The sequence below is a fragment of the Phaenicophaeus curvirostris genome, chromosome 2 (genome assembly GCF_032191515.1).
Source record: "Phaenicophaeus curvirostris isolate KB17595 chromosome 2, BPBGC_Pcur_1.0, whole genome shotgun sequence".
In the NCBI taxonomy this organism is placed as follows: domain Eukaryota; kingdom Metazoa; phylum Chordata; class Aves; order Cuculiformes; family Cuculidae; genus Phaenicophaeus; species Phaenicophaeus curvirostris.
Window position 1 is genome coordinate 67,578,462 of NC_091393.1, and position 25,353 is coordinate 67,603,814.

Consider the following 25,353-nt stretch of genomic DNA (forward strand, 5'->3'; position numbering starts at 1 on the left):
CCTCTGATCATCTTTGTAGCCCTCCTATGGACCTGTTCCGACAGCTCCACATGCTTCTTATGCTGAGGATTCCAGAACTGGACACAGTACTCCAGATGAGGTCTGACAAGAGAGGAATAGAGGGGCAGAATCACCTCCTTCGCCCTGCTGGCCACACTTCTTTTGATGTAGCCCAGGATATGGTTGGCCTCCTGGGCTGCGAGCACACATTGCTGGCTCATATCAAGCTTCTCATTGACCAGCACCCCAAGGCCTTCTCTGCAGGGCAGCTCTCAATCACATCATCTCCCATAGTGTACTGAAACTGGGGATTGCCCCAACCCAGGTGTAGGACCTTGCACTTGGCCTTGTAGAAATTCATGAGATTCTCAGCAGCCCACTTCTCCAGCCTGTCCATGTCCCTAAGTTCTGTCAACTTAGCCATTAGATGAGCACTTGCTCACTCAACTTATTATGCCCACAAGAAACACAACCAAAGCTGAGCACAGTTGTACAACACATTTAGGCTACCTATGTATTATTAACATCAGCTACATAGGTCAGGAATATTAGAAGTCAAGGCCCCTGACTGACGGACACACTTATGGCAGAAGAAGTTCTGAGTGTCGATGCAGTTGCACTGACTAAATTCTGTCTTTGTTGGTGAGGCTTGTTTTTATTTGTGGGAAGGTTGTGAATTCACCTGTGTAAAGCACAGTTTTGTCAGCAAAGCTCTACCGACACTGACCGGACTGTACTGTTACATACATCCCTATCCTAGTAAAGTTGTCTTGGTGTGTACACCAAGACAAGCACATTTGATTTTATGATCTTATGCAGTTAGTTGCAGTGGTTTTGTACTGTAAGGCAGTGGCACCACTCCTGATATTAGCAGTTTGGCACGTACTTAAATTCATTGCTCACCCGCAGTATAAATCTGTAAAGCCAAGAGGAACAAATGTGTGGTAGTGGTTGAAATAGGAGCCAAGATAAAAAGTCTCCGATTCCTGCCCTTGCTTCAGCTCTCCAAGTTTCAGTTTCTTGCCTTCTTGAGTTGGCAGAATAGGTACAACTCAAAAATCAAATATTAAAAGCATGCCCTATTTTCACTTTGTGAATGACCACAATTCATAAACAGCTCCACATTCATTAACAAATTAAAAATGAGAGAATTGTCAGAAAATGTAGTTCATACCTGAGAGCAGCAGTACTTGCAAGTAATTGTGTAATTCAAATGGATTTAAGTGAAAAATCCCATTTTTTCAAGATTATTTAAAGGAGAAAAAGTAAAGCACAGCAGGCAGAGTAAGTACTCATTTTTAGTTAATGTGAAAGAAGTCTGAAAAACATGGAGAATGGAGATTTTATGGAGTATTTGAGCTCATGAAACACCTTCTGGCATGCTTTGATCTTGTTTCTCAAACACCTAATGATAATTTGGCTTCAGCTTTACAAATGATGAGAAACTTTGGGAATGTAGTATACATAGCACAGCATCTGCTTACCAGTGTTTGAACTCTGTGTCCTTTACCTCTGGTGAGGACAGTGAAAACTGTATCCTGTCTATTTTAGGGTTGTCTCTTCTCAGTTGTTTCAGTAATTTGCTGTGTGAAGTTAAATAAGTTATTTGTGACCTGGCCTGCAAAAAAGGTGCTGAAAACCCGTTGCTTTTAGAGATGCTCTACTTTGACTTTTCTGCTTCTCCGTACAGGCTCTCTCTGCCTGATTTTTCACTGAGACGCAGTAGCTCCATTAGGCTTAACGCCCTTGGAGAACACTGAATGAAAGGTCATAAAGGTCAAGTTTTATTACTAGCTGCAAGCAAATGGGCAGCTTCCATTTAAATATTGCCTTTAATTATTCATACACAATTTTTCAAACAATGAAATTATGGAGGGAAACACTAATTTCTTTCTTCATTCATATTTCTAAAGAAACTCTACTAGTTAGTTTCCTATCTGTTCTGGTATTGGCTGCTGCAGCAACTCAACCCACTGTGCGCTTAAGGTTAAAGTTGCTACAAGATTGTTGATTGGTGGTGTTTAGATAAAGAATAAGTGTGTGTGTGCAAGTGGGTGATTCCAGTCAGGATGCTGCTGTAAGATTGTTGTGTTCTAGTCTTTATAGACTTAGATATTCCTTGGCAATGAGGCGTGACAAGGCTTGGATAGGGCTATATACAAAGCAGGAAAAAGTTAAGCATTTCTAAAATGGAATTTGTCATTTATGACATAGCAAATGCTAAATAGAACTTGTGTGAGCTGTACTCATGCTATATACATTTATGATCTTGTGTGTTCATTTCAAAGTTTTCAGTCATCAAGATAAAATTTTTGGAATGCTGTTTCTTGCATACCCATCGCTTCTAGTATAGCAACTTGTTTTCAGCCAAGAAGACCACTATCTGCAACACTGATTTGGAGAGTCTTTTTGCTTCTGGAAACCTGGGCTCAAATTGTGCTTACGTGCATGATTAACATGAGCCTGGTTCTGAAGCAGTGCTAAAGTATGTTGCTCAGCAGGTTATTTTCGTGACACTATCACTGTTCCTAAAAGTGAATTCTTACTTAAGTCTTTCTCTGGATCATGACAAAATTTGACTAAAATTTTAATTCTTTACAGATAAGAAAGAATTACTTGTAAGATCAACACGAATAGCTTAGTATTTTTTTAAATTCCAAAACCTGTAGATTTCAAATAACGAAACAAATAAGAATGACTTTTCTCTTAGAAGCTCTGTAATGCATGTGCAGCATACTTTGTGTATGTATGATAACTGAAATTTATTTTTGCAAAGTATGAAATCTCCACAGTTTCAGTTTTGAGAGAGTTGCAAAAATTAATAGGGCAAGGAACGTAAACTTATGTTTTACTTCCAAGTAAGTAATCTCCTATGAATTTCTTCTGCTGTTCCTGGTTTGAACAGAAATATGTTCCTTGACACATGTAATACACTTACTTGAAGTAAACTACAGCAGGCCCAGAAAGTTGGTGGAGCTGCACTGGTTACTGCTGCTCGGTAATCTAACTGATGATTTTTGTCCCATGGGTGCCCTTTTTGAAAGTTGTTTTGGGAATATTATTCTCCTACCTATTTGCCCACAGCACATATCCCTGGAAGAAATAGGATAGCAGAGGTCTTATGAGGAATGACTGAACCTCCCTGGCAGAGCTGGTGGAGGGACATGGCACATTAACTTCCAGGACTTTGACCAGAGCTGGTACAATCAGTCCCTCACTTTCATGGAAGGACACGTGCCCTTATCTATTCTACAAAAGCAGTTAAGTGATCCATTGAAGCAAAAATAGAACTTGCAGTATTCTCAGGGATGTGACCTGGAATATCTAGAAAAATACACTGTCCATATTCTGGTAGATTAGATTTGGTATGTGAAAGGAGACCAGAATACAAATCTTCACATTCCATTCAGTTAGTGAACCCACAGCTCACACACGGACATCATCTATTAATCTCAATATGCTATAGTGCAATAAACAACTTCCAGCCTAAAACTCAGTTCTACTTTCACAGTTTTGGGTTGGTTCTATTATTTTTTAAAAATATTATGTCATTTTATTTTTACTTGTTTTACTATTTTTCATTTTCAACAATTGATTGACTGCAGCACATCTGAAGCCTATTTCAAATAGAATGGTTCACCTACTTCTCAACTTTACCCTGAACCAGATTACTCTAAGCTTAGATGAGAAAGCATGAACACTGCCCCTGGCCTACAATGTAGCTTCACAGAGGAAAGATACTTTTGTTCTCATTTTGTCCTCTGTGATTCTCTAGGTTACTGGCAGAGTGATCTGTACGTACTTCTTGCCAGTTGCTTAGAGAATAATGCTCAAAAGAAGGGAACAAATTCTATCTACATTTAATGTTTTGTTCAAGCCTTAAAGTAAATCTTAGCCTCTCATTGCCATGCTGTCATACAATCACAGGCTGTGCAATGTTTATTAGGGGGCAAAGTGTCCTCAAGGAGCAGCCAAGAGCTAAATTCAGTGGATGATGATACACCAGTAAAACCGAGTTTCTGAAGTGCCAAACACATATATTTTATTATGTCTTGATGGCTGCAGGAGAACCAAAGCAATAATCTGCCACTGAGATAAAAAATTCAGTTTGAGACAGACATGGTGCAGCATCTTGGGACAGAGCCTTAAAAAGTTCTGCCAGTCTTAAGCAGAATAATAGGTTGCTTTTTGTCAAGATAATATAATCCTATTAAGCAGATTAAAAAGCAATGCTAACTGCCACATCTTTTATGTGTGCACTGATTTATGTGGGTTGCATATGTAGGTCTGGATATCCTTGTTCTCTGAACCAGCGAGTTCTAGGGTGAAGCCCTGTGAGGAGTTCCTGGAAAGGAATATGAAAATGTTACTCTGTGCCCTAGATCTGGGCAGCCCCTATTAGTATTGCCAGGCCTGTGAGAGAGAGATTAGTCTTTGAATGCAACCTGAGATCTGCTTTTCAGTTAAATAAGTCCATGGAATCATAGAATCCCTAGGTTGGAAAAGACCTTTGAGATCATCAAGTCCAACTGCACCTGTCCCAAGTGACAGGGGACAGGACAAGAGGAAATGGCCTCAAGCTCCGCCAGGGGAGGTTTAGGCTGGACATTAGGAAAAAGTGCTTCACAGAAAGGGTCATCGGGCACTGGAACAGGCTGCCCAGGGAGGTGGTTGGGTCACCTTCCCTGGAGGTGTTTAAGGCACGGGTGGGCGAGGTGCTAAGGGGCATGGTTTAGTGTTTGATAGGAATCGTTGGACTCGATGATCCGGTGGGTCTCTTCCAACCTGGTTATTCTATGATTCTGTCCACTACTAAATCATATCCCTAAGCACTTCATCTACCTGTCTTTTAAATACCTCCAGGGAGGGTGACTCAACCACCTCCCTTGGGCAGCCTGTTTCAGTGCTTGATAATCCTTTCCATGAAGACGTTTTTCCTAATGTCCAGTCTGAACCTCCCCTGGTGCAGTGTGAGGCTATTCCCTCTCATCCTATCACCCATCATTTGGGCTAAGAAACTAACCCTCACCTCTCTACAACCTCCTTTCAGTAGACAGTGATAAGGTCTCCCCTCAGCCTCCTCTTCTCTAGGTTTAACAGCCCCAGCTTCATCAGCTGCTCCTTGTAAGACTTGTTCTCCAGCCCCTTCACCACCTTTGTTGCTCTTCTCTGGACACACTCCAGAATCTCAATTTGTTTCTTGTAGCAAGGAGCCCAAAACAGAACACAGTATTCTACATGCAGCCGCACTAGTGCTGAGTACAGGGGGAGACTAATTTCCCTGGTCCTGGTGTTGACACCATTTTGTGATACAAGCCGAGATGCTATTGGCCTTCTTGGCCACCTGGGCACAGTGCTGGCTTGTGTTCAGAACATAGGAGGCTGGAAAGGATCATTGGATTATTTAAAACAAAATGTGTATTTCAGGCCAATTAATTTTAAACTGTCTCAGTGTTCAGAAACTTGATGAAGCCCCAGACTGAAGCATTCTTCAGAAGATCATATTGCTTGTGTCACAGGAATAGCTGAGACAAAGATGGTGAGAGACCTTAATTGTCTTTAATACGTGGATGCCACAGATGAATACTTGATTTTTCTCACAGAAGAGGAGGTTCATCCTGTTCCTGTGCAGTGTTTCTTGAAATGCCGTCTAGTTTGCACGTCTACACTGCTACACTTGCTGGAGGAGAAATATTGCAAAAAAGAAGGGAAGAATTACTGAGGGCCAGTGGAAGAGTGTAGACAATGCAACTGCTCCTGTTTTTCAGAAACTCAAGCAGATTTTTATCTTTTCTCTTTCTTAGTGAACTGGACTACCACGATGCTGCAAGTGTCAATGATAGATGCCAAAAGATATGTGACCAATGGGACAGCCTGGGAACACTTACTCAGAAAAGGAGAGAGGCACTGGAGGTAAACCACATAAACCACATAACAATGATCAGCAGCTCAGCTAAAGCAGGGAGAGAGGAAGGAACCATTTGTTTTGGATCTGGAAACAGGGCCATTGGGCATCCACTTTGGAATTCAAACAGCAATAAATCTTTTCCTTGGATATCCATTTCATCTAGGTGTGATTTCATCTGCAAACAGATTGAATTGCTCAGAGCAGACTTGACAGTATTCAGCTGCCAAGGACTGTTTTAAAGCAGCAACAAATGGCAGGTGGTTTATAGCACCACTCTTTAGGAATTTTGTGTCCACCAAGGATAACATAAGCTATTAGGCACTTACGTTTTCATACTTGTCTGAACTTAATCTGGTGAGGTACTGGGTAATGGTCAGCACTAGCTTCATTTTTTTCATAGTGAGTATTCCAAAGCACTGAGATACTTTCCAAAACCTCGTTCCTTAACAAAAGAGGAAGTCACACACGTATGCCAAGGTGGAAAACCTATGTCTAACTCTTCGTTTTTTGTACTTCCAAGGAATTGCTAAAGCAAGATTAACAGATTTTAATTGATATGCAGATAGATCACAATAACAGAAATACTTAAAATATCAGTAGCGAAAAAGTAATTTCACTTTATCCTACAAAGGCATGTCAGATACGAGAGTACCTTAACTGCAATTAATCCTATTGCCTTGAGTGAGAATTCTTAAAGCAGGTGTTGAAATCAGTCAACAATACAATCAATTGCTTTTGAAAAGATGAGGCATTACTTTGTGCATGGGTGGGTATGTGTGCGGACTTAGGTCTTGCCCTAGTAACACAGAAATGTGTCTTTCCCAACCTGTACAGAGGACGGAGAAATTGCTTGAAACAATTGATCAGCTTCACCTGGAGTTTGCCAAAAGAGCTGCTCCTTTCAACAATTGGATGGAAGGTGCTATGGAAGACCTACAGGACATGTTTATTGTTCATAGCATAGAGGAAATTCAGGTAAATGGTTGTATATTTTTTGGCTTACAGTTATAGGGAAAATGAGAAAGGAAGCTTTCCCTTCTTGGAGAGCAGAACACTTGTAAAAAAAACCACCCTTATCTATCTTGACATTTTATTTGTGACAGTCAATATCTGCTCTGTTATAAAAAGGGTTCTTCAATGATATAACAGCACATTCCAGAGAGCACGGAGAAGGAATTGTCCTGATAAAGTGAATGAGGGCTGTTTCATGAGTTCTTTCATGTATTTCTTCCTGTGTCTACATACACATGTAGACAGGGGGGTTGAGAAGCTAGGAAGAGGGGGTGTGCTTATTTACAGCAGATCTTCTAGATGTTGGAAAAAAAAACATTAAAGTTTTCAAACTTTCTCTCTCTCTTTCCGATTACAGAGTTTAATCTCTGCACATGATCAATTTAAAGCTACTTTGCCAGAGGCAGATGGTGAAAGACAGGCCATACTGTCAATCCAAAACGAAGTTGAAAAAGTTATTCAGAGTTACAGCATGAGAATAAGCGCAAGCAATCCTTACAGCACTGTTACTGTGGAAGAGATTCGTAGCAAGTGGGAAAAGGTAAGGTATGCTTAATACGCAAAGGGCATTGTAACATAGTATCCTCATTTAGGAATATTGAGAATATTGAGAGAACTTTACAATACAACTGTGAATTATTCTAGATTATCAGATGCCAGGATGAACTTTCTACAGTATCTTACATTTGCTAGGCTTGCAATATCCCTTGCTCCCATTACTCATTATTATGTATGTCCTTTTTGGTTTTTTGACAGGGCAAGACAAGCATATGTTGGGGCTAGTGCAGAGCTAGTGGCTGTATCTGCTAGGCGTACAGAAGGGCCAGGGCGTGTAGTCAAAATAATAGAAAATTACTGTATTCTTTCTCTCAGTATTAACAATAATTCGTGTGTCTCTCTTACCCGGCTGCTGATTTTCACAAATCTAAAATGTTAGCATCTTTGGGACCATTAACATTCTGTACAATTAGACTGAAATTGGCAATTGCCTTGAAAAGTTACTGGTGAGGGATTAAAGAGAGGGTCCTGGAACAATCACACAAATTTTATCTCATTAGGAACCAAGACAGGTAATATGCTGAAGGTAAATAATTGTGTAGAATGTATGAATTTACCAAATACATAAACTTACATAGACAAGAACAAACTCTCAAAGGACTAAATTCAGAATCTCCCAGGGCAGTCCAGAAGGGTAGGCCAAAAAAAAGGTATTTGAAATGTGTTAGACCTGTTCAGGTATATATGATGGACAGACTGTGTCACATGTTATATATCATAATGGCTGTGCTTGAATAAAATGTTTTGCACCAAACATTTTTAGAACAATTACTTAGAGATTGAAAAATCACCTGTGTTTCAAAAGAAAAACAAAGTAACTGCACTAATAGCAGTTCAAGTTAAATAATAGTCTTGAACATGAATCTAGCCAGCAGTGAGAATTTCTTCTCTCTCTGCGTCGTTCTTTCAGTCAGGCTGCCCAAGACCATGTTGTAATTTCTTATGTTAGCATAGAATTGGTAAATAAAATAGCGATTGTGTTTCTGGCTTGTCATTCTGCTATCAACCTTCAGACCAATTGACTTATTTGTTCCCTTTGTTTTTAAACTGTTCAATTGTGCCTACTTACACTTGGTGCTTTCCCACTGGAACAGGTGAAGCAGCTGGTGCCTCAGAGGGATCAATCCTTGCAGGAGGAATTAGCCCGTCAACATGCCAATGAGCGCCTGCGTCGCCAGTTTGCTGCTCAGGCCAATGTTATTGGGCCATGGATCCAGACCAAGATGGAGGTGAGTATGAGACCCTCATACAGAAGCTGAGGAACAAAGTGGTTTGCAATTTTTTTTATCTCTACTTTATGTACAATCTCCGTGATTGTTCACCAGCTGTTTGATCTTGAGTATTTAGGTGATTTTTAACGCTGTGGAATCTTGTATGAGTGGTGCTTTGATGGTGAGCAGGAGATGTAGCTTTGAATAATCAATCACTAGACAGTTACTACTTAGCTTCTGTCTCTGTAAAGATACATGGATCACTGGGGTTTCAATACTAATTCCAGAAATAAATGTGACACATTTCTTTTGAAATGCATTTTCTACAGTAAAATTTCTCATCCCTACTGTATGCAGGTTTTATTTCTATTGCATCTTAGTATGAAAATACTACAAATTCTTGTGAATGTTGATCAAGCTAGCAAATCTAAAGCTTAAATTTTGTGGTGTGGGGGGTGTCTTTGTTTCTTTTGACAGGAAATTGCCCGCAGCTCTATTGAAATGACAGGGCCTTTGGAGGACCAGATGAATCAGCTGAAGCAATATGAGCACAATATCATTAATTATAAGCACAACATTGATAAACTGGAAGGAGACCATCAGCTTATACAAGAAGCCCTGGTGTTTGACAACAAGCACACCAACTATACTATGGAGGTAGCCATTTGCTCCCTGTTGTACTTGTTAGTTTATTCTGCCCTCTTCTGCCATATAAGGGGCTGGAGAACAAGTCTTACAAGGAGCGGCTGAGAGAGCTGGGGTTCTTCGGGCTGGAGAAGAGGAGGCTGAGGGGAGACCTCATTGCTCTTTACAGCTACCTGAAAGGAGGTTGCAGAGAGGAGGGAGCTGGCCTCTTCTCCCAAGTGACAGGGGACAGGACAAGAGGAAATGGCCTCAAGCTCCACCAGGGGAGATTTAGGCTGGACATTAGGAAAAAATTCTTCACAGAAAGGGTCACTGGGCACTGGAACAGGCTGCCCAGGGAGGTGGTTGATTCACCTTCCCTGGAGGTGTTTAAGGCACGGGTGGACGAGGTGCTAAGGGGCATGGTTTAGTGTTTGATAGGAATGGTTGGACTCGACGATCCGGTGGGTCTCTTCCAACCTGGTTATTCTATGAGTCTATGATAATTACTTTCCCTGATATGAAGACATCTGCAACAGAGGATGGAATTTGGCAGACTTTCTGATAATCTCATAAAACTTGGTTTATTTTCACTTATTTTTACTTTTAGTGAAGAAGTAACTATTTAGAAACCAGTTCCATATTTTTCTGAAGGCCATTTTTATATGTAATCGTTCTTGGTCATAATATTGAATTAGTGGTATGGAAGAGGTATCGCATAAACATTTAGAGCTGATTTTTCTTGCTTACTGTACTTCTTATCCTTTTAGAAGACTCTATTTGATTCTTTACTAAGTCAGTGTTTTATCTCTCATAGCACATCCGTGTTGGATGGGAGCTTCTACTTACCACCATTGCGCGAACTATCAACGAGGTTGAGACTCAGATCCTCACAAGAGACGCCAAGGGTATCACCCAGGAACAAATGAATGACTTCAGAGCATCATTCAATCATTTTGACAGGGTACAGTACTCCTGCTTTTTCTTAACTAGCAATACTTATTGCTCCCCAAAGTTTCTTTTCATTCCAAATGTAAGCCTTTTAAAAAAATGCCAAATGCAGTGGCAATGGGCTCTTATTAAAACAGCCAAAAAAATCAGTTAACAAAGAATTATGAAATCATAGCATTTTACCGATATGTTAAATTATTACTACTTAAATGTAAGGCAAAATTATATTTCTGCTAACATAGTTGAGTATTCAAACAGACAGGAATAGATAAATCTGTGTTTTGGAAAATAATATGTCTCTATTTTAAGGCAGTGCAGCATGTTCTATGTACTTGACAGCAGCTTCCATCTCATTAAATTTAGCTGTAATGTAGATTACAGGGTTTTTTACTCCTTTGAATCACAACTTGTTGCCCTAGAAATAAATTTATAGGGAATATAGTTGGGGCACTGATAGCTGTCAAGGGAAATCTTTTATTTTTCTGGCTGTGTGTAGGAACTAAGAGACTGGGTTTTTTTCAGTTATCACGGATGACTAAAAAAATGTAGGAATGAAAATGCTATTGTGAAGAAACTTAGCTCATTCTTTCTGTGAGTTATGCAGTATTCATGAATAGAGGGTTAAAAAGATAGCTGTTAATAGGCAAAATAGCAAAATACATGCAGACAGAGATCTGACATTCCTAGTTGGAGAACAGTCTCTACATGAGTTAGCTCTGCTAGCTCTGTGCTCACATGAATCCACCTTCAAAACCAAGTTCCTATTTCAAATACTGAAAAAAGATTTCTGTAATGCAGTACCAGGCTGTTGTCTTTTCCTCATTACAGATTCTTGTAGTTAGCAGACTGTACTTAACTGACTACTTATATTCTGTTATCACGAGTTGGCTTCTTCAAATCATTCCAAGCTATAGCAAAATGTCACTTTCTTTTCACTGACATCCTGTTGGTCCAGCTCTATTCACAACGGTTCCCCATACCTGGACTTACGCTTGTGAATTGGATGCTGACAGTCATAGTTTGCTAAATATTCATTAGAACAGCCTTAATTGTTAGAAAGAAAAGTAGATTTGCCAAACCTCTGCTTTCTGAAGAAACACATAAGCCTGAGAAAGGTTAACTACACAGGAACTAGGAATAGATTTTATGGAAAATCTTAATGTGATTCTAGTGCAACATAATTCCTTTTTGTATTTTCGAAGGAAGCAGAAGATAACATCACAGAAGCAGAGATAAATTTCCTTGGGGTGGAAGGAAGTAGCGTACTAAATGGCTTTCCCAATGCACTGGAGCAGATAACTGAGCAATTAGGGCTATTAAAAGCAGACAGAGTACCAGGCTTGGATAAATTACGCACCAGTATTTGACAGACCCTATTAAGAGAAACCAGAGACTTTGCACAGAGATTTGACAGCTTCCTAAAGATAAGAAGGCGCAGTAACTGAACCTAGTATATCTTACACTAGATGAGCATTCATAGCATCCCTGTATCTTTGTATTTCATAAATTAGTTCTCTGCCACGCTCATGGCTGGTTCAGTGGCAGAGGAGATATTATCAGCATCTCTTGGTGCATTGGAAGGTCTTAAAGGGGGAAGCTAAATCCTACACTAACCAGCCCTATTGTTATGGTTCTTGAGGCTACACAAACATACTAAGGCTTTGAGATACCAAAGGATACAATAGAGCAAGGCCTTAGGAAAGGTTGCATGGCCTGGAAGAGGCCACTCATGTCACACAGCTGCAGGCAGGTGGGAGACAGGCTATGACAAAAACATGTAACACAGAAGTGCTTCCCAGCTCCTAGATCCTTGCCTATCCCTGGCCGTCTCCTTTCTTTAGTCTATAATGAGTCATGGCTTCAAGCAGTGTCTCTTCTGCCCTTGCTTCTCTTGCAGGAAGCCTGAGCGGCTGGGTCAGAAGTGGAACGAGATAGAAGCTTCATCAGTTTCTATGGCCTCAATAACCTGGGGCTGAACTGCAAGTTTAGCTGTAGACCTTACCTTCCCCCATGACAAATACGATTCAAAGACCTTAAAAAAGAGGCCTGGGAGGATTATGTTAAGGGAAGGACCATTTTGCATATGCCCTCTTTAGTATACTCCTTCCCTTAGCATCAGACATAGGAAATTGGTCTAGGACTACTTTTGCACCAACACAGTGCAACAATTATGTTCCTAGTAGCATAATGCAAGTTAAAGAAAGGAAGAAGGTAATATCTAAAACCACTCAGACATCAAGGCAGGCTTTCTGCAGGGGATAGATAGTAGAAACACTGATCAAATAGAAGCTTATACAGATTAAATTACACTGTAATTTAATGGGCAGATGCAACTCAGTTTACACAGGCTAGGAGACATTGAACAAACATGTTTGAGAGAGGCAGGCTTGTTTTTCATTTTTATATCCTTCCTACATCCTTGCACACTTGAATATTTAGTGCTAGTGAATACAGGAAACCCAGGGTGCTTCAGAGTTACTTCAGGGTTCACAAAATAATGAACGCTCTAAACTTGGAGTTTAGATAGGGAAGGCAGTAATGGATTCTTTTACGGTCTTCATTACCTTTAATAGAAATGAAGATGAAACAGGATCATCCGAACATAGGCTCTAACATGAAAAATACTGGTTTCTCCAGTATTTTTCAGGCGCAAATATATTTCCGGTATATGTCAGATGGAATTAGCAGTATATGTAATAATTCTGTTGCACTTAGAAACATTTCTGAATTCCTGACATAGTTTAAAAAATACACTGGAAGAATTGGACTGCTATTCACAATGACGAATAGCCGGAAAATATCCCCAAAATTAATACTGTCCTTGATGAGTGGGCTTTAAATACCTAAGCATGACAGAATCATTTATGCATGTTATAGCTCTGACTTCTGTGTCATTTCTGCAGTTTAAGGCAAATCTTAATATCTGACTCAGTGCACATTAAGGATGTCAGCAAAGTGCTTATATGAAGAGTAGTGTCCTTCCCTGGATTAAAAATGTATTTTGGTATACATAAACCTGATAACTTTTTAGAGAGTGCTTCTAGAAACAACTTTCTTAGCTTATAAATGTGAGAAAGGAACCCCCCATCTTCCTCCCCAGGAAGAATATATAAAAAAATAAAAATCTCATAGTTCATATCCATTATGGGACTTAATTCTACACTTGTTTATCCTTTCAAAAAGGCCTAAATAATTGAGTGAATTGTTTTAAATGGCTCCTACATCTTGGATATTTGAAAGAATACTACTCAGTATTTTACAGGTTTTTGGGGGGAGGGCTACATGCCCCTGATTCTTAAATTGCAGTGAGTGAGTAGGCAATATGCATATAAGAATTACAAGGCCAGAAGAGTGGTGTTTCTTTCAGTGCACCCTCTGCGGAGATGTGTTAGCACAGAAAGCGTTACAAGTCATTCTTGTTAAAGACAAGGGATAAATACGTCATCTCCCTTGGGATAAGGGGCAGACCTCTAGGCTCTTGTGTTTCCAATACGCATGTACCAATGCTGCTAACCTAGAGGTTATTCCTGGGGATGCTTCTGCTGACCAACTATTCCTTTCTGGAGGCTGTGCCTGAAGGCACAGTCTAGTTGTAGGTATAAATATAGATCTCCAGCAGCGCTGGTGTACTTTCTTCCTTAATGTGACTAAATAGACTAAAAAAAAAAAGAGAAAGTGGGACTCAATGTCTGAATCACAGAAGCAGTTTAGAGATGTTCAAAATGATGCATAGTGGAATTATAGTAAGCAGACAAATTGGGACACCAACACAGATATGTTGTCAGTCACTGGTTTTGAAACCTTTTTATGCAGGGATTGCTTTTTTTGCATTCAATATATTAAGTAAATTCTAAACAAGACTGCAAAGTATGTGATAAAATATCTGCAGGTGCTCTGCAGGTAATATCCTAATGGCTGTTGACATATTCTACTATTGATTTTTGTGCAAGCTACAGATTTTAAGTAGGAGCTCTAGACACAGAAAAATAGCATCATGCCACCCTATGTTTTACAAACAGAAAAACAACTGCTGCCTATTAAAGGAACCACATGATCAGGCTTATGCAGGTCAATTAGCATTCAGGAAACTGAAGGACATATTTAAAAATGGATTACTTTGACTCAGAAGCTCATTTGCTATATAACACCGCATATAAATCACAAGAGGGAAGGAAAAGATTCTGAGGACTAATAATGAAACATGGAAGGGGATTTCAGTGTTTTGCTGTGCATTGGCAGGAAAAGATGAGCAAAGCAAAGTTATTTATATGCAATAAAGAACTAATTCCAGTGCTTAATGTTAGTCTGCAAACAATAAAAATAAATACAAAGAACTGTTTCTCAATGAGAAAGCCCTTGCATGAGCTTGATCTATGCATTAATTACAAAATGCCATTGTATCCCATGAAACTTTGATATACTGCAAAGGTAACGATGCCTTTGTAGGCCATATATCATGCAGGCTGAAACAATTCACTATGAGAATGTGAGAACCTGCTATAGCACATGGCACAACTCCTTGGACCTTCACTGGGGAGTCCCACTTAATCAGATGATGGTTGTGAGCTCCAGCACAAGCATTACACTACTCTCCTAAAGAAAATGGTTTCTTGGTAGATATGCTGGCCTCTCTCCCTCCCATCTGCCCTTTGCTACCTGGTGCACAACTACTGCTGCCACGTGTGCCTGGTTGCGGAGCTCATGTACATACTCGCCACCCACTCTCCTGGTGGGGTCAAGTAGATAATAGCCCTCTGCCAGTCCCTGGTGAAGAAGGCGGAGGGACAGGACTTGGCTCATAGCTCCCATTTTTATATCATTTTGTTTGCAGTTACACAGTAATATCCTTGGCTTTAGAATAAGGCAAAACGAGCTGTCTTCACTCCTGCTGTGACCTACATCTCCAGGAAGATTTTTGAGACTTTCAAGCCAGCCTATATTAACATTTTCAGAATGGTAAAATAAACTGTTTTGAATACTTTATAGCAGAAATTATCTTATAAAATGGAAATACTGAAGGAAAAAACCCTTCACTTGTCATTATGGCTTTTAACCAAATACTGCTCCAGATTTGCAGCTTTGCTTTATCTCTTATCATTGACTTCCCGCTGTTACTTTTCATTTTCCCTTTATGGAGCTGGTGTGGTTTGATGTGGAGGGAGTCAATATAGTAGCAGCATGGTATGTCAAAAATTTATGGCGTTATGAACTTAATAAAGCACCACTTTATCCTATTACTATTTTAAATAAACTCAATGTATTTGTTAAAACTCCTATCATTTTAGTTATACATAACTACATATAGAAGTTTCTAAAAATAAATTATTCATCCAGCAGGCAAATACGTAGCAGACCGAAAACCTTGGATCTTCTCCAAACTGTCAGTCTGTAAGATCAATAAGGGTAATAAGTTTTCATCTTAGAACATCTCTTTAATTGCATTCACTCAATCAGAAGTACCCCTCTTACAGGACAAATTTTGCATGAACATGAAGACAAAGATAAGCCAGTCTGTTTTTAAAAGGTTAGCGTGGATTTCTTGACCTGCAAAATGGAAGAAATGCAGGTTCAAAACAATGATCCAGTTTGATGTGGTGTTACTAGGCACTGTTTAACCTGGAATTCAATAAGGCCTTTTTAGTCAGCTTTCAAAGCAATATCTTACTATATAGATTATTAAAGAAGACAGGTAACTGAAAATAAGTTAATGTCAGTCATAAATTTATTTTGGATCTAGACAAGAAATAAATTGTTTTGTTCTTCTACTCTCTTTTGAGATATGCATATTCAGTTCTTAAGTAATATTATCAGATCAAGAGTAAAGTAACAGAGCAAGGAAAAATGTTTTGTCCAGGTTCAGCAACCCTTTTACTGCGTCTCCCATATACTCTAGGACAATAGAAGGAAATGAATGGCAGTTCAATAGAATAAAAACTACCTTATCAGAAGAAATGTTAAAAAAACATGCATAGAAGAAGCACAGTTTTAACTTTGTAGTTGAAGTAAGGACCTCTCTTCCACTAAGATAAAGCCCAAGCCATTAAACTGCAACAGTTGTACACTTTTTACTTAATTCATTGAAATATTTTGACATTACGTTTCCATGAACTTCTGTAAAAACATGGTTATTAATACAAGAGTGAAATGTTCTTTACTAACCAACTAACCAGATTTGTGATTTTTCTTTCTTTCCTTTCACCTTCCCAAATGCATGACCTGGGATGGGATGCTAGGATGAATCTGGCAATCTACAGTCTGATGAATTTAAAGCCTGCCTCATCAGTCTAGGACAGGTTGGAAATGACCTGCAGGTAGAGGAAATGATATTGTTCTGTTTTCAGATAGGCCAATATAATAATAGCCAAAGAGATTGTGGGGTAAAAGTTCAATGTATTGGTCATAATGCCTTGAAAAAATCCTGCCTCTGGGAAGACAATTGGATTAAGTGGACAGCCAGCATCCCTTTAGCCATACTTTTCTGTACATTTTCAAAGATTTTTCGGGTTGTTTCTTTTACTTGGTAAGAGATGTTTTATTTGGACTCTACTAGGTAACTATGAGGAGCTTCTATGCTTGCACTCAGACTTTACACAAGATCTGTACTGCTCTCTCCTGATTTCCAATGACACAATTCTCTTCAAACTGCTACACTATAACACAACACAGAAGAACAGGTTATTTACATTCTTACTCTCATGCCATTTAATGTTGATTTATCCCGGGCCAGGAATGCCACAGATACTTTATTACCTAGAAAATGAGCAACCTCTCTTAATACAAGATCTTCAACTGACCTCCTTCTAAGTCATGCAAGTCTCGTCCTTTAAGCCAGTATGCTCAGCTCTCTGCTTGACAGTCTGCAGTCAGAAGGAAAATCCCTGTGCTTATTTCCCTGTAGTTATTTTCAGCAGTCAGCTTTCATAATGTACCTACCCTAGCCTTGGAGCGGAGTATTTGAAATAGTCAGCGATATGCTATTTTCAGACTGGTTTTGACTATACTTTTAGTCACTACAGCATCCCATGCAGAACCTTTCAAAGACATTTCATATAAGGGTGATGTCCCGAGCATCTCCTGAGTTTGACTAGTTTAGTAACAAACTTTTTTCCTTCTCTTTGTCTTCTCTGTTTGTATTCTTTGTATTGTTGTCTCATTCACTTCCCTTATCTTTCCCCGGCCTTTCCTGATGTTACTTTTTGTGGTGAAAACGTCTGTTTCCTGCGTGTAATATGTTAGTTACTTCTTCCTCCTTTAAAACTGGTGATGATTCTGGTGACTTGCTTGGGCGCTATCAATGAATACTATTCATACACTGGATCCGATATGCCAATGGTCTAAACTCGTCATCTCTATGGAAATTACCTTGGATTCTTCAAACCTTCCCTTCTATATTCCTTGCGTTGTTTTGGTCAATAGAGGAAGAATGGATTGATGGACCATGATGATTTCAGAGCTTGCTTAATTTCAATGGGTTATGATTTGGTATGAATTTTAAGAAAGAATGGCAACTGATTATGCTTACAGCTTCTAATATTAACCACAGCAACTAAAGCTTGTTTAAATCAAGACAATATTACTAATTTAATTTACACTAGACATACTAGTTTATTGTTTCTTTGCTTTTTCTGTATTTTCAAATGGCTAATAAGGAAGTTAAAAGTGAAACTAGACACTTGAAAACCATATTCTATGCTCTGCTTCACTGTTGTTTGAGTTAAGGAAACTAAAAGTTGAAACTAACAGTTATTGAATGAATTCTTTTTTTTTTCTCCCTTTTTATCTGCATGTGGAAGAATGAATTTGAATCTGTTTAATTCTCATAAACTATCTCTGGGGATTGCATATGCTTTCTTTCACTTATTCTAAAAATCTCACCCCAAATTCTCCCTTTTTAGTGGAAAACAGGATTAGCCTTAGTTGAATTGTCCTATATTTGGCATGAAATTTTCAGAATTGTTTCCCTTACTTCTTTGTTTAGTATGTCTGCAAGTACACTGCTTCTTGGCTGTTGTTTCAGCTCCCTCTATGGTACCTAAATTACAGTGGTTTTAGGATGGGGTGGAAAATGAATTGTTAAGTTAAACCAAGTTAAACAGGCAATGAGGGAGGGTGGGAGTTGGGAGAAGTTGCAGAAACTTAATTGAAAAGTACATAATACGTCTATAGGACAAAAAATATTTTTTTCAAAAGTGTCAAGTCCTTTTTACAAAAGAGGAGTGGGCATATAAGATCCCAGTTTTCATTGACTCTGACATTTATGTTTCTAAGTCAGGAAGATGCTTTATATATTTTGTAACCACTGGTCCCTAGTGGTTCATGAGAGACATGGACTGATTGATATTACGGTGACCGTTTTTTGGTTTTTTTTGATTCTGTGAAAGGGTGAAGCTGAGTTTGCCCGAATCATGTCTCTGGTTGATCCCAATGGGCAAGGAACCGTCACTTTCCAGTCCTTCATTGACTTCATGACCAGAGAAACAGCAGACACAGACACGGCTGAGCAAGTGATAGCTTCCTTCAGAATCCTGGCTTCAGATAAGGTCAGTCATCGTGCTGCTCTCGTGTAAGCTCTCCTGTTTAGCCCTTCTTTGCTGAAAGTCTTACATAAGCCTTTTAGTAATAGTGAAGCTTTGCTTTCAGTTTGCAGGACTTTAGAGAAAGTAGTTACTTTTTCTTCTTTTCTGGAACCAAGACTTTTAGCTGAAATGGGTGCAGAATCCAAGGCTTGATCTGTATACCTTCATATCACAAAGAACCAACATAAAATTAGACATCTTAGACAAGACTTAGACAGTTTGTTTGCATAATGGATACATTGCACATCAGTTTACTTCCACACAACAGCCTTGATTAGTGGGAAACTAATTCTGCCTTTCATGCTGTTGTCTGGATGTTTCAGTGAAGAGTTTGGCCCTCTGGAACATACCCTGGGTCAGTTGCACAAGACTACACCTAAATGCGAGCCAGGCGTAGCTCATTGTGACAGCTCATTCAAAAGGGTGATGCAATATGGTGTACCCCATTCCTAGAAGGAGCAGGAGGAGGAGGCCCCCTCTAGCTACTGGGTGTGTGGAAGAAGCTCCTGAATTTGCCATACTTTCTTCCTCACAGCCAGATCCACTGGCGAGTGATTGATGTATGAAGATGAATGGGGAGATAACGGTAGCACAAACGCTTCTGGAAGAGTCAGGGCCAGTCCTCTTCTGTGGAGAAAGGAGAGATCACAGAAGTACAGGTCTATTTGCCCAGGCTCACTCTACTGATTTTCTCATTCTGGCTGTTTGTATCGATTTTGTGATCTCAGTTACTGTGGACCACACTTTAAATTCCAGACATGTTCTCGGTAGGAATTCATGTGGAAAATGAAAGCGAAGGTCTCAGAAAAAAATGGTTTTCATTACATTGCTACTTTAAATAATGTCAAGTCTGCTAACAGAAGGTACCCCTCATATCATAAATGCAAACCATTAAGAGCAATAATACATCTTTCATTAAAAATATATTAACTTGAGACCTACAGGACCTAACTGAAAATGCATCTGTCCTGTCAGTGTGGAAGGGGCAGTACTGCACTTGAGAGATACCGATTGCCTATCCGTGGATGAGCTATTTCAGTAGCAGTCTAAGCATGGCGGCACATTGCTCAGTACCTAACGCACCCAGTCACATATCCTGAGACTGGTTTTGACCTAAGCAGTTTTTGGTAGGATTATCCTCTTCAACTCATTATTAGGGATGGAATTTAATGAGGAAATATTTGGTCTCAGGAAAACAGGCGGGATATCCAAGTTTATTAGTCTCAGCTACAGAAAATAAATATATAAAATAAATATATTTTCTGTCTTTGAAGAATGCATACTGAATTTGTCAATCCATTCTCCCTCCCAGCCTTATATCCTGGCAGATGAGTTACGTCGAGAGCTGCCTCCTGAGCAGGCTCAGTACTGCATCAAGAGAATGCCTCCATACACTGGCCCAGGTTCTGTTCCTGGGGCTCTGGATTACACCTCTTTTTCGTCAGCACTGTACGGAGAGAGCGACCTCTGATTCTGTAATTGGCTGTGTTCACGGTAGATACTAAAAATACCCACCTTATTGCCCAGATTGCTTCTCAAAAGCTTTGATGAGATGATTTCAAAACGAGTTTTACAAATACTGTAGGTACCATCAGTGTAAAGTGCTAGTAACTAAAGTAACTAGTGTATATTGAAGTGTGCAGCACGCTAGATTTCTGCATTGTTGTTTTTAGGTTGTCTGTCCTATGCAATGCTAGAAAATATATAAAACAACCCACAAGATATTAACTGTGGAAATATCCATTCAGAAAATAGAGCATAAAACCTAAGAACATTGAAACTCACAAAATATTTCTCCATTTTCAAAATATTTCAATGCCATATGTGCTTCTTTTACGATGTTCATAAAACTATGTTAGAAGTCATGCTTTTTTTTTTTTTGTAGAACAATATTATTTTCCTTTAATTTTCTGACTTCTGATTTTGTATGCTTCTTCTGGTGGAATTCAATAAAACACAGTTTTTCAGGGAAGAACTATATATCAACCAACTGAATTACTTAATTAGGAAAATAATTTAGAATGCTATGTTTTTCTCATATCACAAAGAGTTGTAATATAGCAGGGAAAAGCTGACAAGCTGATTAAATTGCAGGTTTAGAGTTCTGTAGGCAGTACTTTTCTTTTAAGCCTTTAACTTTTACAGCTGAGGGAGTAAAACTTTTATAATCAAAAATAATAAGGAAGCTGATTTCATGTGAGCTATTTTGTTTTGAAACCTTCATTTTTGTCTGTGTTGGACAGTCTTTGTTTCTCACTATAATAAAGCCAGTCCCTTATTGTAGTAGTGGGCAACGTTCACCTCTATCCTGCATAATGCAAAATCTCATCTGAGCAAATCTAGTTGGTCTTGCAGCTTTAACTGTTCAGTGCTCAAATTAGAGTTTGTCTTTACTTCTACTGGATCGCAGGCAGTTTGTCTGTATTATGCTCCTGTGCACTAGTTGTTGTACTGTTTTTTTCCATCTCGAGAAATGATAGAGAAGTAAAAGCAGTAACTTTTTTACTTGAATCCTACCGACACTGAGGAAATGCAATGTAATCAAACCAAACCATTTACAAATGGTGAAGTGAGCTGTGCAGCCCAGTGCTATTAAAGCAATGATGTGCCTATTAAATAAAGTCTGCTTTTCAAAACCGTGTGAGACTCTGTCATTAGCAATCACCTAGTGGTTCTCCCTAAGGACTGGAAATATTTCTGAACATTAAAGGAGGTTTCAGTGTGCTGAAAGTAAAAGTTCAAAAAGTATGTATGTCATGCGTTTTTATGCAGTCTGCATGAAGAACAGTTGCTACATGCTGCAGGGACAGTTATGGCCTCACAAAGTGAGAGGGAGCTTGGAATGAGTGGGACAGTTTCCATTTAAGTCACCTGAGTACAGATGTCCATAGCTTGTTAGACTCCTAGCTTAGATGGTTTTCAGTGAGACTCAGGCACTAATATTTTGAAGAAGTTGGCTATAACTTTTCTCTGTCTCTCTTCTTCCTCATGTGCAGATGTTAAGTATGTAATGATGCTTGCACTGGCCTGTTCTTTTAAATCTCTGAATGATTCAAATTCAGTCCTAAAGTGCGCATCCCGCAGGTAAGGTGGATGAGGTGAGAGCAATTTTAAAACAATTCCAGAGGAGACAGGCCATGACCAAACACCTCTTCCTCCCCCACCTTGTGTACAAAGACAGGCAGAGGACTTGAAGAAACACAAGGGCTAGAATCACACCTCCCCCAGTGCATGTGCAGCCTTGCTCAGAGCCAGAAGCTGCTACTGGCACTGCTGATACTGATAGGGTGCAGTGCCATCTCTTTTCGTGATGACAGTGCCTGTACCAATTATATCGGGAAGCTCTGCCTTAAAGCAACAACATTACCAGCTAAACAACTGCTGGGCAGGCTGAATCCTATTAAAAAATAAATCTGTGTATCTGTCATTGTCACAATTTAATGTAACTGGAAGAACAAAACCATGATCTTCCAAACATGGTGTAAAAGTGAAATATCAGTTCTGCAGGCAGGATTATGCTAAGAATTGGCACAGAGATAGTTTATATCTGATACTTCTATTGGATGTCATTCATGTTTTCTCTCTGCTAATTTTTATATGATGATATTCTTCCTACTCCTAATAGTACGGAAGAGATTTCTAACCACCAGGTTTAACAGAGAGATTTCCCTTTCCTCTAAGGCTCCACTTTTAGTAGGTGGCATTTGTATTTTCTTGTAGGATCACTCTGTTCATGCTAGGAATCAACGTCTTCAGTGGCATTTTTCTGTCTATGCAATTCTGGCAGCAAAATAATTTTACTGTTAAAAAAACCACAGTTGCTGACCCCAGGATAATGAATCACAGGGGCCAAATCAAGGTTCAACAGGTGAAGGTACGGCATTATTTTGATGATCATGTGACTGAAAGTTATAGAATAAACTAAAATTCAAAAAAGTCAGTAAGGTTTTAAGTTGCTTTAATGACTGTAATACAGATGTCTTCGGTGACTTTACATGGGTATGACAATTTGGAAAGCTTCCTGCCAAGATAATCTTGCTTTTGTAGTAATCATTTTTAGTCACTGATCTTCAGAAAGGTGGTGATGCATGTGGGTAACAGTGTTGTCAGCTCTGCGCTACCTTCTTAACACCTTTCTTCATATACAGAGTCTCCACCACTTTTTTTCTTACCTACCAGACACAAAAAGCCTTGATCAGAGTCGCTCATACTGGTTTGTAGTTTCACCAGAACATTCTGTTGATGAGTTTTGCCCACTTCTTGGAGGAGACCATGCTCTTTTATTCATGTAGTTCCTGGTGCCTGTAGAGGTTATTCCGGACACAAGTGGTCTAAATGAAGGAGGAAAATAGTTCCTGGTAGCAGCTGGATTTGGATGGTTAGCAGTTTCCTTTTTTTTTGATTTAAAAGGCATGTGGTTCAGAGTAATTCTTTAAGGAAGTAAGTACTTTTTTAGTCGTTGGTAGTATATGAACAGGCCCTTAGGATCGTGCCTCCAGCATGTCAGTATTTTTCAGTGTGCTTCTACAAACAGATCCAGCAATATTTTGATGAGGAAATAAGAAGTGACAGTTATTTGAAGAACATTCATTGCTTACTTTTGCCAAATCCAAGTTCTTGGTCTTCATCTTCTTCAATGGGACTGTGCCTCTTGGCGTCATATGGACCTCTAGACTTTTAAGGAAGGAATAACCCTAAGGTCATTCTTGAAAAGAAATAAGGAACAAAGTCAGTGAAAGTCTGATATAAACAAAGCAAGCAGGGAATTACCCGTATGAAAATTACTTATAAAGGAGGATCATCTCAGTCAAACAAGAAAGCATGCACATAATTTCCATCTCTTGAGCACAAAGTAAAAATTATTAATCTGGTTTTCCGCTTGTGTTAAAGTACCCCAAAGGCTCTTTCAGAATCAGGAAGACATCCCAACATCCCGAGATTTCAAAAATGCTCAAATATCAAATATGCAATACCTGCTATAACTATATATTATGACCATTGCTAGTGTTGCTTGAACTTCACAGGTCACTGAGGTTTCGCTCTCTTGGTAAGTATTAACAAGCTTTCAGAATAACTGAAATATTTGTTCATTCCCTTCATTCCCCGCATCTCTCCCAAGTTTTATGGTTAACTACCTGTGTGTGTATTTGTTTGTGCATCAGTCTACACATCTGGTTGCATTCAGAAGCTGTTTTATCTAAGGAGCTGCTTCACCAGGGCAAAGACCGCCTTACAGTTAGCTGTTTGTATGTTCTGGTGAGATTTTAATTGATTCAGACCACATATTTTTATACAGGAAAGCTGACTCTTCCAAGCTGGATTTTATTCTATATTATCATAGAATGGCTTGAGTTGGAAGGGATCTTAAACATTATCTAGTTCCAACACCCCTGCCATGGGCAGACACCTTCTACTAGACCAGGCTGCTCAAAGTGTCATCTAACCTGGCCTTGAACACCTCCAGGGAAGGGGCATCCTCAGCTTCTCTGGGCACCTTGTTCTAGTGCCTCACCACTGTCACAGTAAAAAATTTCTTCCTAATATATAATCTAAATCTACCCCCTTTCAGCTTAAAACCCTTCATCCTATTGCTGCACTGCCAGATAAAGAGCCCTTCCCCAGCTTTCCAGTAGGTCCCCTTTAGGTACAGGAAGATTGCTATAAGGTCTCCCTGGAGCTTTCTCTCCTCTAGGCTAAACAGCTCCAGCTCTCTGAGCCTGTCCTTGCAGGAGAGGTGCTTCAGCCCTCCGAGCATCTTCATAGCCCTGCTCTGGACTCACTCTAACAGATCCATGTCCTTCCTGTGCTGAGGACTCTAGAAGTGAATCTAGTACTACTACAGGAAGGTCTCACAAGAGCAGAGTAGAGGGGCAGAATCACCTCCTTTGATCTGCTGCTTTTTTTGATGCAGCCCAGGATACGGTTGGCTTCTGGGCTGCAAGCACACATTGCTGGCTCATGCTGAGCTTCTCATCCACCAGCACCCCCAATTCCTTCTCTTCAAGGCAACTCTCAATCCATTCTCTGCCCAGCCTGTATTTGTGCTTGGGATTGCCTTGACGCACGTACAGGACCTTGCACTTGGCCTTGTTGAAATTCATGAGATCAATATTAGTCATAATCACATTGGTGTCATTTTCAAATCTGTGATTCCTTTCTAACTTCAAGCCAAAGTGTGGGCTGCCACCACAAATTCAAGTCTATCTCCCCTTTTTCCATGATCCCATTTATTTACAAATAGAACAGTTCCCTAGTCTGGTTACAATGCTGGCTGGGAATATATATCCACGGTGCTAATAAGAGTGGACTCTCCCTTCCAGCTGCAGCCTAGATTTACATTACCTCAAAGTGATTGTGTAACTGTGGAACTAGGGACTCAACCACATGCTTCAACCAGAACAACTTTATTATTCACAACAAAAGAACGCCTATGTGCAGACAAATAACACTGAGCCAGTACTACAAATACCACTCATTTCCTTTATGAAGTAAGAGTGCTACATTAAACAACAAT

General features: G+C 39.5%; 1 protein-coding gene across 4 annotated transcripts in view; it reads left to right on the forward strand.

Annotated features, from left to right (window-relative positions):
* The window catches only part of ACTN2 (actinin alpha 2), a 71,625-nt gene extending 50,150 nt beyond the window's left edge, over nt 1-21,475 (forward strand). The window contains exons 13-22 of one of the 4 annotated variants that reach the window (XM_069852360.1): nt 5,805-5,913; nt 6,743-6,883; nt 7,278-7,460; nt 8,572-8,706; nt 9,166-9,345; nt 10,130-10,276; nt 16,497-16,574; nt 17,680-17,745; nt 18,645-18,803; nt 20,152-21,475. In XM_069852360.1, the coding sequence (XP_069708461.1) occupies nt 5,805-5,913; nt 6,743-6,883; nt 7,278-7,460; nt 8,572-8,706; nt 9,166-9,345; nt 10,130-10,276; nt 16,497-16,574; nt 17,680-17,745; nt 18,645-18,803; nt 20,152-20,310 (1,357 nt within the window). In that variant the 3' untranslated portion in view covers nt 20,311-21,475. Of the gene's footprint in view, nt 1-5,804; nt 5,914-6,742; nt 6,884-7,277; nt 7,461-8,571; nt 8,707-9,165; nt 9,346-10,129; nt 10,277-16,496; nt 16,575-17,499; nt 17,617-17,679; nt 17,746-18,644; nt 18,804-20,151 lie in introns of those variants that run through there. The other 3 variants (XM_069852358.1, XM_069852356.1, XM_069852357.1) reach the window with 3 other exon arrangements.
* The last annotated feature ends 3,878 nt before the right edge of the window (nt 21,476-25,353 follow it).